This window comes from Pangasianodon hypophthalmus, chromosome 6 (genome assembly GCF_027358585.1).
Source record: "Pangasianodon hypophthalmus isolate fPanHyp1 chromosome 6, fPanHyp1.pri, whole genome shotgun sequence".
Classification (NCBI taxonomy): domain Eukaryota; kingdom Metazoa; phylum Chordata; class Actinopteri; order Siluriformes; family Pangasiidae; genus Pangasianodon; species Pangasianodon hypophthalmus.
Window position 1 is genome coordinate 12,469,970 of NC_069715.1, and position 19,647 is coordinate 12,489,616.

The 19,647-nt window shown below is 38.6% G+C and overlaps 2 protein-coding genes across 3 annotated transcripts; both read right to left on the reverse strand.

Moving 5' to 3' along the window:
* Window positions 1-3,116: 3,116 nt before the first annotated feature.
* On the reverse strand, window positions 3,117-10,617 carry wee1 (WEE1 G2 checkpoint kinase). The gene is made up of 10 exons (XM_026927777.3): window positions 8,741-10,617; window positions 8,078-8,283; window positions 7,711-7,777; window positions 7,354-7,526; window positions 6,833-7,101; window positions 6,184-6,276; window positions 6,015-6,100; window positions 4,974-5,144; window positions 4,730-4,875; window positions 3,117-4,373 (listed from the first exon to the last, which is right to left on the reverse strand). The coding sequence occupies exons 1-10, from the start codon at window positions 9,218-9,220 to the stop codon at window positions 4,217-4,219; spliced, it is 1,848 nt and encodes a 615-aa protein (XP_026783578.1). The 5' UTR covers window positions 9,221-10,617; the 3' UTR covers window positions 3,117-4,216.
* A 142-nt stretch (window positions 10,618-10,759) lies between these two features.
* Window positions 10,760-19,534, reverse strand: znf143b (zinc finger protein 143b). Of its 2 annotated transcripts, none has more exons than XM_026927480.3 (16): window positions 19,419-19,534; window positions 17,749-17,864; window positions 17,553-17,645; window positions 17,323-17,406; window positions 17,100-17,180; window positions 16,272-16,456; window positions 16,056-16,124; window positions 15,824-15,940; window positions 15,593-15,668; window positions 15,382-15,507; window positions 15,078-15,257; window positions 14,723-14,950; window positions 13,644-13,780; window positions 12,239-12,394; window positions 11,944-12,090; window positions 10,760-11,111 (listed from the first exon to the last, which is right to left on the reverse strand). In XM_026927480.3, exons 2-16 carry the CDS (start codon window positions 17,855-17,857, stop codon window positions 11,028-11,030), a joined length of 1,872 nt encoding a protein of 623 aa, XP_026783281.2. In that variant the 5' UTR covers window positions 17,858-17,864; window positions 19,419-19,534; the 3' UTR covers window positions 10,760-11,027. The 2 variants fall into 2 exon arrangements, with proteins under 2 accessions (XP_026783281.2, XP_053090848.1); XM_053234873.1 differs by having other exon boundaries at window positions 17,293-17,406; window positions 19,419-19,530.
* Window positions 19,535-19,647: the final 113 nt, after the last annotated feature.

The following is a 19,647-nucleotide window of genomic DNA, read 5'->3' on the forward strand; positions in this document are numbered from 1 at the left end:
CCTTTCTTCATGCTAAACTAAAGAGACTGATGCAGCAGCGCTTTAGTCCTTTAGTCCTTCAGTCAGGCCAGCTCTCTCTGGACTGAGAGCTCATCTATACACTCTGCTCAAACAGACCTTCATGCCAATACCACTGTCAACTTTGTCAGCTTGGCAACTAGTAGATCACTAGTAGAAGTAGCTCACTAACTAACCGAGCCACGTATCTGCTGTACATGAACTCAGCTGTCACATACAGTAGCTGCACTGCATTCTGGGAGTCCAGAGTTTGTTGTCTGCACTAATTTTATGTTGGATTTCTAATTTATGATGCATTGCTGAAAATGGTATGTTTTTAGGAGCTAACAATGATTGCGTTTACATGCACATCAATATTCCAATATTAATCGGAATATTCTGATTAATGTTGAGTCATGTAAATGCCGCAATCCGATTGCCCGATTCAGATTAAGACAATATTCTGATTCCCCATATTCTGATTCCCACCGCTGGAATATGCATGTTTTAATTGGAAATTTGTTGCATGTAAACACCTTATTCAGAATGCTTAGCTTAACAGATGCTTATCTGACCCTTTCCATTTCGAGGCGGTGTTGTCAGGCATTTCTGATGGTGAGAGCTGTTAGAGTCCTAATTAAAATAGTGTGAAAAAGTAGTAATAAAACTATTAACTGTGCATACTCTACAACCAATGGCAGCATCTTGAATCTCCTGGAAAATAACAACGGGAAAGGAAAAGCATGTGTAGATTGGCATACTTACAACAACCATGTATGCAGGAATATTCTGATACCTGTATGCATATAAATATCGTATTCGGAATATGGCTGCAACCCGAATATAGACCTTAAACAGAATTTAATGTGCATGTAAATGTATCAGTGAAACCTGACCTTTATCCCTTATTGTACTTGTGCTATCAATGTCCCGCTGTGACATCAGCGTGGTACACAACCATTAACTTCTCACAGGAATAATGAAAATACAGAACTAACTAAAGCATTAGCACCAGAAGCACTAAGCAAGAAACAAATAGCTGAATATAAAAATATGTAATATGTTTCAGAGTGACGATTACCTTTAATCAGGAATAGTTAACTGGTTAGATGAAAACAATAGCTGACCAATATATTGCTAAATTCACTAAGGTTGAACCTGACTGACAGATTAAATGCTACTTTACACAGTGTGATCACAGTGGTCTACGTTTTAGTTTGATTATCTCATAGTTATATAAACATGCAGTTTTATTTTATTCTTTCATTTAGATTTATTATTATTGTTGTATTCATTTTCCTTTATTTAAAATTATTATTATTATTTGTTGTAGTAGTAGTAGGGATCTGGGATGCATCTGTGCAGTGTCCTTGGTACCCTGAAAGGCACTTCTAAATAAAATGCTATTATTGTATATTACTATAGTGCTTTATTGTGTCACATTGCACAAGATAATGCCAGTAACATCTGGATCAAATTCTGTGGCAGAATATATGTGATGTGTTCACATGTACTGCATCTTTTTCCTACATTTTTCATCTGCATACAATGCTGATTACACGTAACAGAGGTGGAATAATGAGAATAACCAATTCACAGTCTCAGTAATTCAATTCAAATAAAGTCATTTATAGGCTAGAGAGCAATCAAGGACGTGGGAAGCGGGGGTACTGCAGCAGCCCTGACTTTCAGGAATTCTTTAACTACAAATGCAGCTGCAAGTGCTAAAATAATAATTAAACAGTAACAATAATTAGTTAAGCTATCACACATACACATTGTTAAAAAGGTTGGGAATTAAAGTTTTAGCTAATTATTTTTTGAATGAAATTTTAATATAATTAGAGAGATCTACTAATGTTATCAGTTAATCAGTTTAACAGGTTATTTGGTTTAAATTTTCACTATGCCTTGCTGCTTCTTATAGCCTAATTTGTAACTGAGAAGATGTATGCTAAATTGAAGGGAAAATAAAGAATTTTATTATTATTCAAGTTGTTGTACTACAGATGACAAATAAGGCTTCTTCCAGGTACCAGGCACAAAGCTGTGGCCTCAAATGGATGGACAATGTAAATGCCTAAACAGCCGCTCAGGATGACCTGCCGCCCTCCTCCGGCTGAGGAGGAAGTTGTGCATGTTGCACCTTTTCTGCAATTCATTTATTCTAATCACTTTAGAGTTTAGAACAAATAAATGGCAATTAGCTCAAAAACATTAACTGAAAAGAGAAAATGTTTGAACAAAACTTTAGCAGAAGAGGTCAGTCTGCTTTCAAAGGAATGTTAGACTCTCATGTTAATTTTCAGAGGAAGGATATGTGCAATTTATGTGGGAGGTGGTCAACATCAACAAGCTTCTGTAGACCCAAGCAACACTGGAAGTCTCATAGGGCACTATATTGCCTCTTCAAATTACTGACAAAAACACTAAACACTAAATATATAATTATCCCATAACATCCTGGCATTCTCATGATTACCCAAACCAAAAGCAAATAAACTTATAATTTTCAAAAATTAACATGGTAGTGAATTTGCAATGGCCATGATATATAATCTTTGGCATAATCCATGTCAACATTAGGAAATATATGAGAGTGAATCAAAAGAAAACATTATTTTGGGTTGATTATTGCAAATAGGTGCCACAAAATTGTATCATTTTTCTACAAAATCCCCATTTTGGTCAGCACAAGAAAAAAAATTATTCAGTTCTAATTTGTCACACTTTTAAGCTTTTCAATTGACTCACCGCCATACTTTCTTCAATGCAAAGTCCCAATAAATAATTCCACATAAATATTACTTTAACTACTACTTAAACTCCTATATTCCTCACCATTGTAACACACTTATTTTATTTTGATTTCACTGTAGTTACTGAATATTATGCTTAATTTGGAGGTAAAATAAGGACACTTCATTACTTCATTATAATAAAATCTGAGAAATAATCACGTAGTTGGACTGTTGCCTGAAATACATTTGTATAAAATAAGAACAGTAGAGCTTTGGCCTGAGATTTGCAGATGTCCAGTACTCCAGGCACTACCACTGTTTGTGTGCAAGCTGCAAGACTGTACCCATGAGCAATCCGCATTGACAAAAACACACCAATGATGTGTTGATCTAGTTTATTAAAAGAACATATTTACAAAAAAAACAAGGCGATGTTCTATGGTACAAGATCTAAGAGGGAAACCAAAGAGTACCCTAAAAATAGTACAGTGGCAATACAGACAAATAGGATGATGGCTTGTTAACTGATAACGTAAAGCTAAAAAAGGGTTTTTTTTGCAATTGTTTTAATGCTACAAACAGGACTGAGGCTGAAGTGGAAGTCTTTTGATTTCAGTCTAAGCAAATATTTCAACTGGTGATATGAATTTAGCTTAAGTTGCAGTTTCTAAATGTAACCAAATCCCATGTACACATGATCAATTCAACACCATTTCTAAATGAAAAACCAAATGCATACATGTGATTTCTGTAAAGAACTCTACATAACCTGAAAGGAAATTATATTGAAAAGTCTGTATAGCAAAAGAGATCAATGATTAAGGCAGGGGGAAAAAGAATAATGATAAAAATGTATATCAAATATTCCAACCACAACTGGAAATGGACAAACATGAATAGCAGCAGGCTTTCTGGCGAGCTCCCCATTGCCTCCAAAGTGCTCAGTTTAATGGTAATCGACACATAGGGCCCAACCTTCATTGCTCGACATAAGGCATTTTACAGGCAGTAAGGTGCACAAGTCTCAGATCTGGAACATTCACACATGAGGTCTCTATAGAGGTTCATAGTTACCCCATGACCAACAAGCAGACCTTCCTCTGTGAAAGTTGGAGAAGAGATAAGGAAAACAAAACAATAAGGAAGTTCTCTACCTTAAGAAATATCTACAGAAGAAATATGCAAAACTGAAATTCTGCAAAGGGAACTTGACCATGCAATAAAAAGCAGTCTATGGCCAGTACAAACTGACAGAGATGTTTAACTGAGATTTTCAATTACTATGAAAAGTATGGTTTTCTTCCATTCAAAACCATCTCGCTTGTATCAGAACAGTGTAAGCACAAACAGTCATGAGACAATGCAAGCTGTCCAACCAGTAATAGACAAAAGAGCATCCATGTGAAATCTGTGATACAGCATCAATGTTCCTCCCAATGGAGGGACACTCTTCTCTGTCAAATTTATTTAATTTCAGTTCAGTAAATGGTGAGGCTGAGAGAGCGATTCATCTTTTTCCCAATAAGCCGAGAGCTTCTGGAACTAGACTGGATTGTGGAACGTGTCAGGACTCTGTCTGTGGACAGAACTCTCTCCTCTGCTGCAGCTTTGGCAAGCTGGGCTTTTTTCAGCTCCCTGAGACAAAAAAGAACAAGAAATTTTTATTTAAATTTTATTTGTAATTCAAAAAGACTGAATTGAAATTATTATCAATTATTATTCACATTACAGTTAACCATGTAAAGTATTTCTTCTAGGCACTACGAAGCAATAAATAAGCTTAACAGCTAACATCAAATGAAAAGTGGTGGTTAGCTGTTATTCAGGTTTTAAGAACAACTGAATCAAAAGCGAGAGCTCAAATGACCTTGTACTCATTTGCCCTCGTGAGGCTTACATACATAGCCAACTCACAAAAACTGAATGAGGCATCTGTCTGTATCAAACAAGTCCTGTTAAAACTAAGCAGTTTATTGCAACAAATCACATACTTTTGGAGCAGGGCATTCTTGAATCTCTCTGCATTAAGTTCCACACGCAACTGATCAGCATTCATCCTGGAGGCGGTCAGCAGAACAGGGTGCTTGATGAGGTCAGAGGTCGATGGCCGGCGTGTGGGGTCAGGATGAATCATAAGCTGTAAGAAATTATTTAAAAAAAAAAATTTATTTAGTGAAGTAACTATAAAACTACCATTTTAAAAATAAACAACCAGTTTAGATAATTTTTACCAACCTTTAATAGGCTTAAAAATTCTTGAGAGAGCACTTGTGGGATATGGGGTAGGATTCCCTGTCGGATTTTGTGCCATTGTTCCCCATTGGTTGGCAGAGGCTCAGCCCCAGATGCACTGACAACAGTCAGAGCCAAAGCAAAGATATCTGCCTTCGTCAGGTTACTATAGTCCTGAAAGGAACAGCAGCATACTCAGAATATCAGTCAGACTGAACACACTACCATCCACCAGTTCAAAAACATCATAATCTATGTGCAATGCTTTTAATGGCTCAGTTAACTAAAAATCTATATAACTGAAATAAGCCATTCAAGGACTTAACCAAGTAAAATTTTTTGAGTTAACTGATGCATTTTATAGCCAAATGTTTGTGGGCAAATGACCATCACATCCATACATGCGCCTTCCACAAACTAATGTCACAACGTGTAGAGTACACAACTGTATAGGATGCCTTTGTATGCTGTGGCATTACGATTTCCCTTCACAGGAATTAAGTGAGCTAGCACAAACTGGTTCCAGCATGACAATGCCCCTGTGCACAAATTGAGGTCCATGAAGGCACTCATTTGCCAATGTTGGTGTAGAAAAACTCAAGTGCCCTGCACAAAGCCCTGCCCTCAATCTCACTTAAGACAGCTAAGATGAACTGGAACACTGACTGTGCCCCAGGCCTCCCCACCTGACATCAGTGCCTGACTTCCCTAACACTCTTGTGGCTGAATGTGCAAATTTCTACTGCCACGGTCCAAAATCTACTGGAAAGCCTTCCCAGAAGAGTGGAGGTTATTATAACAGCAAAGGGGCAACTAAATCTGGAACAGGACGTTCAAAAACCACATATGGGACTGATGGTCAGGTGTCCACAAACGTATGGCCATATAGTGCACTTCAACAACATTAGACCTCCAAATGAATTGAAATAACATGAGACAGTGTTAGCCTATGAGCGAAAAAGTTTACATCACTGCTTAAATACAAAGCCTACCTCCAAATGACCTCTACAGAAATTTTGCTATGAAAGAAAAACATTGTTTTACCTCCTGAAGAACCTCATTAGCCAGGTATCTACTGTCACCCTCCTCAACTTGTGGATTGGTCACCCTGGTCACATGGCCTAGGTCACCTAATAAATAGAGGCTGTCAGTTAATTTGCAATTTAACAGAATTGTATATCACATATAAATGGTGTAGTCAGTGTGTGTATACCGATTTTGTATATCACATTAGTGCTGGGTCCATCCTCCTCATCTTCAAACTCCTCAACGCTCACTGCAGACTTCCTTGAAATAAATATGTTACCTGAAACAAATACATAAAATACAAACAATTTTAAATCCATTGTCACAACAATGGTTCTACACTTCAGAGTGTCAACATTTATATAAATAGAATGCATTAAATGCAATACTACTTAGGACTTCCAATGCCACTTCTTAAGTCATTTTTATAAAATGCAATAATAAATGTAGGAAAGAAAAAAAATACGAAAACATACTGAAGACACATTACTGAGATGCATCTCAGACAAAGCTTTTACAGAGTAATTCGCAGTACTGAAAGTACAGTTTTCCCCATATCGCCATGACTCTCTGTATACTGGCTCAAACAGGCAGTTAACACAAGCCTCTATTCACATGCCCCTTTCTCACACAGCCATGTATTATGTAGGGTGCATGACATGATGGCAAACATTTTTTAAACATAAAAAAAATTAGAATGGGAAAAACAAAGTAGCCTATAAAAGTCTAAAATATGACACCATGTGAATTCTACTTTAGAACAACATGTTATTCTGCAAAAACAACAAACTGCAAATTATCCATTAATCTCAAAGTATCCTATGAAAACAACTCACTTGGCTTAATGTCCATGTGCACAAGCGCTGTTGAGTGGATGTACTTGAGCCCGCGGGAGACTTGCAGCAACAAGTCCTTCAGTTCCAGCTCAGACAGAAAGTGCATACGTCTGTAGTTCTCTGCAATAACATCAGACAAGGTGCCGCCATTGCAGTACTCATTCTGGATCAGCATGTGGTCGTCCTCGGCCCAAGCAGAATAATATCTGACCACATGAGGGTGCTGTCCAAGAACTGCATGTGCATAGACCTCACGAAGTGCATTTTGCCTGTGGTTGGTTGCATAAATTTATAATAATTAAATTAAAATTTAAAAAAGGGGCACATTAAGTTTCTCAATTTAATAAAAGATGTACAATTTATGAATTCAATTTTATTTGTATATTCATTTTAACAATAGACATTCTCACAAAGCAACTTTAGGGAGCACAGTATGGACAAAAATAGCGATAAAAAGAAAATGGGCTTTGTTTGAAGATACAGTGTGTATTATGTAGTTGATATCAGTCATTATTACTTACTCATCCACAGATCCTGCCAAAGGCTTCTTGGAACGCTTGATTGCATAGATGCAGCCATCTAGTCTTTTCACACATTTGTACACTGAGCCAAACTGTCCAGAACCAATCTTCTCTAGTTCATGGAACTCTGATGCATATCTGGACATCATGTTACTCTCCATCATTGTAATTCTCTGTAGAGAACGGGGTTTTATAAGAATTAGAATCAAAACGTTACCACAACCAACACTTACAATACAGTGTTTTTTGTTTACATGAGATGAGCAGCAAGAGCTTTGTTTCCAACGAGAAAAGAGAAGAATAATGGAGTCATAAAATGCCCTAACACACTACTGTCTAAACTGTAAAAATATCTACCTTTGAAGGTGGAATAATCTCCTCCTCAGTCTCAGCATCGCTCGCCTCCATATCCTCTCCACAGGAGCTGCAACACAATGGGAGAAGAGGAGTCATTATTGCACATCAGACACCAGAGGGCAGCAGAGAGGCGTTTGGGGGTGGGTAGGGGGGAAGCACATGGCGTGGTGGAGGAGTGTACATGAGGATTTGGTTTCTTGCCAATGTGTTGACGCGCAACCTGGGCAGTAAACGGATTTAACGAACCTCAGTGCAATCTGAACATTAAATATATGGCATGTAAAAGGTTTAAGGCCAAAAGTTTTTTTAAACCTCAAAAGTTAACCCAAAACAACCATCGCCTTTAGAACCAAGTCAAAGAGCTTACTCATTCCAGTGAGAGCGCTTTCTATTGTTTCTTTGTTGAGTTGATGACTGGACGACCACTGAGTCGGGGGTGAAGGGGTTAATGTTGACCAGAGGTGTTTGGTTTCGCCTTCCGTCGAGACTCGCCTTTCCTTTGGAATCCACATTCTTAAAAAGCGCCACTCTTCTGCTCGACGAGGCTGAAGTCCTGGCTCTGGAGAGCAAACTCTGCACAGTGGAGACGAGGCATTAAAAATAAATAATAGTGAAATATGCAAAGAATATATTCTTTTTTTTGTAAATACACACACACACACACAAAAAAAACACTTCTGGAAATACACAGACTGATTCTACAGGTTAAAAGACACGTGCATTACAAGTATTAAAGTGCAAGCAAAACATGGACACAGCTCTGAGCCGCCGCTGTATTCAGACATTAAATACACTGCATATGAAACATGACATAACCTGCACAGTGATAACGGGGTCACTGAGCTCTAAAGCCTATCACCTGGAGGGAGAAACTGTAGTTGGAATAGCTCTCATTATTATGTTTGCCATGCCACATTTTGCACTTTCTCAAAATAAAAACCACTCGAATACTAGCATACTTTAATCTCAGTGTTTCAGTGGTGATAAGTCAGTTTTAAACGCAGGTGAGGATAAGAAGTGTAGCACGAACCTTCGGGGTGTGTGGAGTATCGAACAGCCGCAGTTTTCTGAAGGTTTTATGGGGTGGTGTATCAGGACAGTCAGGAACGGGAGAGCTCGAGCCCTCCACATCGTCCTGAATGCACGGCCTCTCCGGTGAGCTGTCGTAAGCGCGAGGACTTTTTCTCGGCGACGGAGAGTTTTTCCTACAAAAGTTCATTTTGAGCTGAGACGGAGAGCCGAAGCCTTCCTCGTCCCAGGACTCGGCGTCGTCGTCTTCTCTGGTGCGGCTCAGAGGGCTGCTGTTCAGCTCGTCGGGTCTCTTATCCGTGCTGTTTCGCCGCAGGGATACCGGAGAATCCAGCTCGGTAAAGCCGGACTCAGCCCCGGTGCTGCTGTTGGCCTCCTCAATACTGTCCTCTTCGCCATCGCTGGTTGAAAACTGCAATTTCTGGCGAATTGGTCGAAGGTTTGGAGAAAAGTCTGCGTGCCGTCGGCAGCCGAAACTCATTTTCTCGGCCAGCAGAAACTCTCTACTGAGAGTTATACAAACCCACTAAAGACGCAGACGCTGGCGTAAAATTACGCTAACGTTATTCTCAATAAATTAACCAAGTCAAATGGCTAAAGAAAAGAAATTTAAGAAGCTAAGCACATCTAGCAAACACGAACTACTTAACTTTAGCTAACGGGAGACTCTGAGCTCCCCGTAGAGACGAAACGACGCCTAGAACCAGCTAGCCACTCTGCTAAACACAACTTCCCTTAGACTTGTCACTTTAATAAAATAGCAGTCCCGCTTGTCTTCCGCCGTTTGACTGGCGACAATATAGTCCAAAGGCAACTCCAATATCCACACAACCGAGTTAGACAAGCTCTTACCGACTAATAAGTTGACTTGTTACCACGAAGCACCAAAGCGGCCAAGTTTGAAAAAAAAATGGCTTCTTCTCCTCCGAGTCTCCCAAGTCCCCAGATAAGTCAGTGCACTAAAGACGAAATCTGATGTTCACGAAAGACAGTGCGACGTTAAAAGATAAAAATCAAAAACCAACAAAACGCAAAGCCTTCAAAATTATACCGATTAAAGACAATTTTGTTTACGAAAGTAGTTTGAATGGCGAACTCCTGGAACTACTCCTCCCACCTACAACAAGCGTGGTCAAAGTCTTCCCGCGACCGTTGGTCAAATGACTCACCGCCGACCAATCAGAGCGCACCTCCAAGTTTGAATGATGGGCGGCTCCAGAACGTCGACGTCATCGCGGGTGCTTTTTGCAACCTGGCCGGAGATGGCGCTAGTCCCGACTCGCTAGTCCGCGCTTTGATCTCTCTAATCTCATTCCTTTCAGTTGATCACAGGCCCGACTTTGTAATGGAAATTTCAGTTTGGGTTCATACTTTTCACTTTCACAAAATTTCACTTAGTTAAAAAGTAGCAATTAATGTAATACATCTGCAACCTTATAATTGCTCGTTGATAAAACAAAAGGTCGTTTAAAACAGGTCTGTATGTTTGGTTAAAAAAATATATATATATATAGCTTCAGACTGTTTTCGTTTTTTCGGGCACACATCGAAACCCACATGGCTGATCTAGCTAATTCACAGGTCCCCAAACCTGGTGCTGGAGTGTTCTCCTTTGCTTAGCCCTTGCTGAGTTGAAGGACAGGGAGTACTCTAGGACCAGAGTTGGTAACCTGTGCTGAAGATAAACCTGTAATTGCTGGTGCTGAGATCATAGTTCATCTATGCCCATGCAGTGTATTGGTTGCTGTCTGATGATGGACTTTTTTCAACCCAGCAGTGACAGTTTTTTTTTAAACATTCCAGCAAAGCTGTTGCACCAGATACACTTGTAACAGCAGCACACGCACAAACACTACCATGTCAGCGCCACTGCTGTGCTAAAAATAGTAATCTCTGCCCAAATAATAATTGGATCCTTTCCATATATAGGAAGTGTTGCATAGAAAAAGCTGGACTACAACCAGTAATTACATACCTACATGGAAGGTCCATAAAATGGCCAAGGCAGGTGTAAATGGAATGTTGTTCAATTTTCATTTATTAAGATCCTAAAAAGTCAAGTATTTCAATAGAAGAATCAAATAAATATTTACAGCAAAAACTCCAGTTTCAAAACATTGTTATGTACATAAATCCACACAAAAATATATTCAGTCCTCTTCAAACAGAGCAATCATGATGCTATCAAATTTTTTTGGATACTTGACTTTCTCAGTTGTTCACTGCAAGCACATGCACGAACATCCGGCACACACACATGGTGATTTTGCTTAATTGAAGGTCATGCTTTAATCATCTAGGCCTGGGGTTTCTCCTTGTTGAATGCGTGATGCGATTCTGATGGCCTCCTCCAGCGAAGGCTGATCGCTGAGCTACAAAACAAAAGCAACAGAGAAATACAATGCAATGTTTTCTTACAGAACATATTAAATCAATTTACATAATATTTTTTGGGTATCTAACAATGCACTAGCAAGAAATGATTCATGCAAATTCATTAATCTTTTATATAGGATGAATGGAAAACAACATGTTTGAGTGATTTCAGGTTGTTACAGCTTTTAATCTGTTTTGCAGTTTCAAAATAATTATCCCATTCACACCTTATGCCCTGTAATTACTTGAAAATGTACCTACTTCACCTTAATGCCTATTTTAGTCTGTAGTAGGGCTCTCTAATCAGATGTAATCGACAAGTGAGCTGAATGTGACAAGTGAGCTGAGATGAATTGTTTGATGATTAGACATTAAATGAGTGTATTAAACCCCAATCAACAGAAAGAAGTGATAATCAGGTCCAAATAAGGAATTAATCAGGACAGAGAAATTGGATGATATTGCTATTTTCAGCTTGAGTGAAGAGAAAATCCAACTGTATAGTTCTAGTGTAGTCATGAAAGTCCTAAACATTCTGGGCATTTTAAACGTTAACATAAAATAATAAATTGGTAGGAAATAATCAGTTATAAAGCCACACAGGAACTCTATCTGAGAAAATATTAAGTGGTTCAGTTAAACCCAATCTGCTTTCCACACCCTTATACCATAAATCCCACTGTCTTCATCTGATCAAACAAAGGATCTGGGTAATTCATCAGCTCCACCCCAAACAGGATTTTGTTTGGGCTAAAATCCTAACATTGCTTGCTTAAAGGCTTAGTATACACTATTTTAACTTGGTGAACTCTGTTTGTTTTTATGTACCTGCACAGCAATGTGTGTGCCGTTAGAGGTAGCCAGCAGAGTAACTGGATGTGGGCTGGTGGATACCACCGGCCGCTGCTGCTGTTCATGCACCAGCTCTCCGTCCTCAGTCTGGAACACGGACAGATCTGGCGTCACAATTGCCACCTACAACACAAATAAGAACCAAGACACATCAGCAAACACACAGGACAAAGCACATTTTAGCCGAGCGCTTAGTTCAGTTGAATGAATGTAAATACAGATAAAACCTTTTGCAAAAGAATAAATTACTTGAAAGAATTTGAACCAATACCTGTCCTTCTGTGCCATCTGCAGAAACCATGGTGACAGAATGACCTTCTCCGGAGGAAAGCATTGCCTCATGGGCAGGGATGGTTATAGTTGTTCCTTCTTGTGTTACCATCGTTATTGTGCCACTCATTGCTTGAACGTCTGCCTGAGAAAAAACCTGAATGGACAGTGGAAGTATTAGTTATTCATATTTTCTATGCACTACATTGTCAGGTACAATGTAACCAATTTTGCTAGGCCACTGCCAGTATTAATCTAATGAACAAAATTAGACAAAATTTTCAGTTTTCTAAAATTTCATTAGTGATCCGAAAACAAGATTTAAAAAATACATGACAAGACCAAGACACTTAGTTTCAACATATTAACCTGCCCCCCGCCCCCCCCAAAAACTGGGAGTGTAATGATACACTCGAATCACAATTTGATTCAGTTCATGACATTTGCTTCATGATTCGAGTTAATCTGTATACTTAACAAAATTTTAATGAAGAAAAATTCTAAATGAAAACACTCCTTTTTTTATTTCTAAATCATAAACAGTGAAAAAAATGTAGTTGTTGTCTGTATAAAAATAAATATGAAAAAAATGTTACTAAGTTCACCATAACTTAAAAATAAACAAATAAGTAAATTTATAAATTCTACCAAAAATTTGATTAGATAAACAAAGCCTCCGACCTTAGCTGCTCCATAGCAGCGCCTGAGGCTTCCACAACCTCTTTATCAGGCACAATTGCAGTGTTAACAATAAACAGTAAACAGTAAAATGTTTACTTCAAATGCAGAGATGTAACACAGACAAACCAATCTGACAGAGACAGACAGAAAGTGACAGAGAGAGACATAGAAAGATAGTATGTTTGTTACTATCATTATCACTGCTGTTATTATTAGTATTTTTGTCGCTATTATTAATGTTAATTTCTGTTCTCTAACCTCCATTCCTCTATATAAGCTTTGGCAATGCCAATAAAGTCATGCAAATAAAGCTAATTGAATTTAATTAAACTGAAATAAAAGAGAGAGAGAGAGAGAAGAATGGCAGGAAAATAAACTACTGACAGAAGAACTGGTAAAACCTTTTCCTTTCCTATTACTGCTTAATTGTTTGTGAGTTTATTGCTAGCTAGTAACTTCCCATTCCCCATTCAACTACAAATAAACACATTTATTACTCAAGGTATTTTCAATCTGTAGAATAGCACAGACAAAAACTTAATTCTAAGTGATATAAATTCCTTGTTGTCACACTTTGAGAGCCAAATTTGAGGTTATTTGAATTTTAAAGAAACTGAAACATTTATTTAACACACACATTCATAAGAACAATATCTGAGTAAATGCAGAACTACAAACAATATGACTGTAATGTACATATTACTTTTATTTTAAACTGTCCTGACCTGCTGTGTGCCGTCCTGAGAGATGAGTGCTACGTGCTGCTGACTCATGATCTCTGTTCCTGCTGAAACCTGCTCTGATCCTCCATCCTCTTCCACCACAGCAGGGGTAAATGTTAATGCAGGGTCATCAATGGCCTCTGAACAAGATATAAATACAGAGTCAAGTCTGGTGTGAAAAAGCAATATAGCAGAAACAACTTGTTCACAACTAGGGTTATTACAGTTTCATGGTTAGTCACAAAATGTTGATTAAAATGCATTTCCTCTATTACTGTCTACCCTGTTTGTTGTTTGTTTTTTACCCAATCAAGTACTCAAGTAGTTCTCATCTCTTCTGTGCACAGCTGTGACTGCACAAACAATATGCAGTCCAGTCCCTCTGAACTCGCCCTAAACCATACTACAGCAACCTCAGTTTCTGCATGCAGTGGACATGATGCACTGAAAGCCTTTTTCTGTGTAATCCACTACGTTACATTGCTACCTCTACCGCCCCCTCCTAGAATGTTTATAACTTTATCTTACACAAAGGTTATCAAACGCACAGAAGAACATGGTATTGCTGACCTGAATTAAACCAAACAACTATTTATTTTTAGCTAATGAGAACTGCACTGCTGCACACTCTTTTTTGGCTTGTCACGCTGTCTTTCCTCACTTCCACTCTCTTATTCAGCATATAACGACAATCTGATAAATATTGACAATGTTAGAGATTTTACGTAAAAGTCATTCTCAAAACTATCTTTCTGAAAAAGAAGAACAGTTAGGGGATTTGATATTTTTGTGGACAGAGACACTTTCATATAAAGATTTTGTAATAAAGTCTTCCTTTAATTGTCACCAGCAGCTTGTGTGTTTTTAAATGGCCGATTAATACCGTGACACCATGAAACCATGATGTTTTAGACTAGGTCATCAAAATTTCAAACCATGACATTCCTATTCACAAAAGTCTGCAAGAATTAAAAACAGCTCCAACTTAGGGAACTGACCAGGGCTAGTGAAATCAATCACCAATATGATCATCTCAGAGCTTTAAGAGGTTCTATACATTTTCATTTCTGTTTTGCACTGACCTGTAGGTGGCTCAAAGTAGGCCTCCTGCTCCTCCTCAATGGGCTCGGTGTCATTGTGTGCCGTGCGTTTGTGCATGGCTAACGTGGAGATCTGCTTGTAGGTCTTCCCACAGTGGTTGCAGTTGTAGGGCTTGCAGGGAGTATGGACCACATGGTGTTTGTAGAGACTGGAGTATTCAGTAAAGCGCTTATCACAGCCAGGCACAGTGCACACATATGGCTTCTCACCTACAGGTGCAAGCAAAATTTACTTTATTATTTATATATTTATAATATTATAATTTATTATTTATAATTATTGCAGTTTTAGCTATCAAATACTCTTTATTAGGATGTGGTAGAAAAATGTCAGTACCTGTGTGGATCCTCATGTGGTTTTTGTAGTTGGTGGCGCTGGCAAAAGCTCTTCCACAGTTGGGTTCAGAGCAGTAGTACGGCCGCTCACCAGTGTGTGTTCGGATGTGAACCTTTCGAATATTTGAGGTGGTGAAAGATCTCCCACAACCTTCAAATGGGCACTTGAAAGGCTTCTCCCCTACAAGTACAAGCATGCAGGAATCTTAAACACTTTTACAACATAAAAAATGTCATTATTGGATAACCACTGTTGAAAATGATATTCACTGGCTTAGGCAGTACACTGTCTACAGATAACGCACCAGTGTGTGTTCGCGTGTGTTTTTGTAGGTCTCCAGATGTCTTGAAAGACTTAAGGCAGTTGAGCTCCTGGCAGCGGTATGGTTTTTCACCAGTGTGTGTTCGAACATGACTTTTTAGGCCATATCCTGTTAGTTAACATAAAACCAGTATGACTAATTGTACAGAAAAATAACGAAACACATTAAGGTGCATCTGGATATGATACAGTACCTGTCGCAAACTTTTTTCCACATCCGAGATGATCGCATATGTAAGGTTTATCCCCAGTATGTGATCGTTCATGTACCTTTTCAAGAGAAACAAATGACACATTAACTTTAAGTCACAGTTATCACCAGATAATTAAGTAAACACATCAATATATTAAATAAAACGTTAAATAAAACAGCTGTTCTTGCTTTACTTTTGCTACACTCTAAGCAAACAGTCATAAAGCTTTACTTTTAAATGATGTGCTGTTGTGTAGAGTTTTCCACAGCCCTCATGTTCACAGCGAAAGGCCTTTTCCCCAATATGCTGCACTCTTGGAGACCTGCCCTCCTGACCCTGGAGTACAATCTGAATACACAGAACACACCAGTCACACAAAAAACACATCATATGTGATTCACAAGGTCCAGGGAAAACTGTAAACCGTGGCAAAACTGATCAGAAATAATACAGAAAACTGCACCTGCATATGCACACTGCCATCAGCGTCGCCTCTACTAAGCAGCCCTGTGCCACATTCTGTTCCCTCCATCTGAAAGAGCGGTTCAGGTATATTAGAACTGCTTCAAAATTTTAGCAGTGACTTCATTTTAATACCATAGCAGACATTCTTATTGTGGCCTGAGTGTTTTTTTTGTTTGTTTGTTTATTTGTTTTTGGTGAGAGGTGTAATTGTAACCTTGGCAGAATACTGTTCCAGCACACTGATGGTGTCAGGGTCAATAGTGCCCTCAGCTTGCAGGTCTGCCACTGTGCCATCAGCCTGAATAGCCAGAATGGTGCTCGACTGGGGCATGTGCTGGATGTAGGCAGTCGTGCCATCCTCCAACTGGACAGCCTGTAATCCACCCTGATCATATGTTTCTGAAAATAATTATATACACATTTGTTATATATTATTATTACAGACTTTAGTCAAAGGACACCTTCACATATGCAGTATTTCCATCTGTTTGGGCAAATGTAAACGATTGGGTGCACCTGTAATTCAATTACAGTGAGATCATGATTTGACCCAAGTGTATAATAGGTTTGCATAATGCAAACCGAATACCAGAAGATAGATCAGAAGTGCTACACATGTATAATGAATTCTGTATATCTGAATCAAAGAGCAAAGTAAGAAATATTGAAATGTACTAATGTTTCTAAATTACTCATTTTGATTTAGGACTGGTTCCAAGGTCTACATTTTTGGTTGAGTTCCGTCATTTTTACGTGTGTTTGCAAAAGGTTTGTTTACATTTTCCATAGACAAATTTCTGACTAGTGACTGAAAATCGTTTTTTAGCCCCACACTTTCCCGTACTTCTGTCAGCTCAAAGCAGGCCAAATAAAATTCCAAACAAAGTATCAGTTTCACTCTGATTCAGATTTGGGAAAAAAAAGTAAGATTCATAAATGACAAAGCATCCTTTAAATAAAAAAAAAAAAAAAAAAAAAAAAAAAAAGTACTATATTTGTCATTAATTGTTACACAAAACAGTAACTGCTGCGATAGATGTACCTTTGGGTGCATGAATGTATGCCGTTGTCCCATCCTCTAGTTGCACAGTTTGGCCATCCTCTAGTCTTAGACCTTCTCCACCTGAAAGTTATATGAATGTTAAGAGATACATCTTGAGTCATTAAGGAGATGTAAGGTATGCATATGTTACATAATAAATGAATCATAAAGGAAGCACACATAAGTAAATAACCTGAATTAATTTTAGGCCTGTGCAAGGTACCTGCTTTCGGCATTGGGAGGTGCTGCACATACGCCGCAGATCCATCCTCCAACTGGATCACCTGTCCTTCCATTATCTTGTTATCTTAAAAATAAAATGAAATCAATAAAAACATAAGATACCTCTCACTTCTAGGAATATTTTCCTAGAACTGTAATACGCATATTGCATTCCGTGAATTAACTGAAATTCACACATTAGCACGAGTTGATGTTATCCCATTTCTCTACCTTTAGGACTGTGTTGTATGTATGCAGTGGAGCCATCTACCAGAGTCACTGCCTGCAAACTCACTGTATCCATTGCCTCAATGTGGTCACTGTCTGCAAAGCAAAAGTTGCGAGTTACAGATCTGTGCAGGAATGAACGAGGTTAACACACATAAAAGGAAACATACTTTAAAAAAAAAAAACAATGTTGGCCCACCTGCAACTGTCACAGCCTCAGTGAGGCAAAGGGTGACCTGCTGTGGGTCACCCTCAACACTTTGGAACTCCATGCTCTGGGTGTCCCGATTCACCTGGGCCAAGAGCATGGTCTACCTGTGAAAAGCATCCAATCAACAATTTTACATTTGTAGGTTGAAATAATGTTTGACAAACAACAAAAAGTTGTTCATGGTTTAAAGTTTTGCTTGCGTCCATTTTTAATCGCAAGTTAGTTATGATCAGCAAGGTTGTAAGGGCAACGCAGTGTACATTGGGAATTCCATTTAAAAGCAACTTTTACTCATACTAAATGTGCACAGTATCTGTAATTGACACAGTGGCATGGTGAGACGCTTTGCCGCCTCGTAGCACCAGGGTTGGGTTACTGTTTGGGGGGAGTTTCACATACTCTCTCCATATCCACATGAGTTTCCTCCCACTGTTCAAAAACATGCAAGTGGGCAGTCTGGCTATCCTAACTTGCCCATAGGTGTGAATGAGTTTGTGATTTTTAAAATAAATCAATGAGAAATATTTAAACAGTAGAAATATTGACCATTCTACAAAAATATGAAGTATGGTTTTGACTAAGGTTCTAAACTGATGTTGCATCCAGTAACACCGGTCTATCTGATGGAAATGAGAACTTAAGAGTAATGTAGTGTTTTTGTTTGTTTTTTTAATCTAAACATGTCATCTTAATTTAAGGCTTATGACCAAGAATCCAGTCAGATGACCTTAAAAAAAAAAAAAAGGCATTCAGCCGTGAAAAGCATCTAGGCAAATACTTCAAGAAGCCAATACCTGTACTTAAGATTTTGAAATGACTTTCGATTTTAGAAAATGTCAACCTAAAGTATGTATTCTCTCAGAGGAGCTGCTACACCAAGTCAAATGTCATTACAAAGCTTTCATCGAGTTAAATATGTATAATTATCCTAAAACATACCCAAATTAAAGTCTTCATTAAAATTTTGTAAGCATGGAGACTGTATTAACGCCGAGTACGCGCCTTTCCTAGCTAGCTAACCACTTTAGCCTAGCTATGCGAAACTTCATCCTGCTAAGCCTCTTTGCCTAGATAACCCAGGCCTAGCGTGAAAGAATGCGCTGCACCAATAATTTTAGAAAAGAAAGACATTCATTAAGATGTCTTTTTTTGCGTTAAATGTGCAGAAAGCTACTCAAGCAATTAGCAAAACATACCCCGCTAGCTACCTAGCTAATTAGTTACCGGCTAGCTATGCTAGTTTGACATGTTAGCAAATATGCTAAAACGCCCAGGTTTTAGATTTATTTAACATTTGCACGAAGCTTACGTTAGATTCGGTGTTGTGCTAGTTTGTTATCCAAAACAATACATTTAAGTGTTACAATTAATAAAGTTTAAAATGTTATACGGCTATAAAAGAGAGATGCTGTAAGCAAGCGCTAGCTCCGTTAACTTGAAGAAACACAACAGGAAGGTTAACAACGTTGTAACCGATAAGAACACCGTGTCCAATTGCCTCTAATAAATAAAACATTGTTTCCCGATGCATCTGAATTGTTTTTATTGAAAACAGGCTTCCTCCGGAACTTCCACGACATTTCCATCAGCTCCTTCTCCCGCTCTGCAGTGACTGAGGAAATAAGGCACACTGGGTAAAAACACATTTATATACTAACCTCCAAAAATTTTCCAACAATCCCTTCGTTCGACCGCCATGCATCAGGGCAGGAAACGCTCTGCAGAGACCACAACCCCGGAACATGAATAACCGCGTGATGCCTGTCAATGGGCGGGATGTAGTATGACAAGGAGCTCGTTTGATAGGCTCTTAAACACACAGAGCCGTTACTCTCGCGTTTCGATTTGCTAGAAATGTTTTAACGCCTTAATATCAGAGAGTATTCA

What these genes read in the sequence shown, in the direction of transcription:
- znf143b (XM_053234873.1), bottom strand. Translation starts at nt 17,857, where the DNA reads ATGCTCTTGGCCCAGGTGAATCGGGACACCCAGAGCATGGAGTTCCAA. An exon ending in CAGATGGCACAGAAGGACAG is followed by an intron (nt 12,091 to 12,238) that starts GTATTGGTTCAA and finishes TTTGTGTTGTAG; the next exon opens with GTGGCAATTGTGACGCCAGA. An exon ending in GCACACACATTGCTGTGCAG is followed by an intron (nt 11,112 to 11,943) that starts GTACATAAAAAC and finishes TTTGTTTTGTAG; the next exon opens with CTCAGCGATCAGCCTTCGCT.
- wee1 (XM_026927777.3), bottom strand. Translation starts at nt 9,220, where the DNA reads ATGAGTTTCGGCTGCCGACGGCACGCAGACTTTTCTCCAAACCTTCGA. An exon ending in GCACATGGACATTAAGCCAA is followed by an intron (nt 6,277 to 6,832) that starts GTGAGTTGTTTT and finishes TATTTGTTTCAG; the next exon opens with GTAACATATTTATTTCAAGG. An exon ending in TAATGTGATATACAAAATCG is followed by an intron (nt 6,101 to 6,183) that starts GTATACACACAC and finishes TCTATTTATTAG; the next exon opens with GTGACCTAGGCCATGTGACC.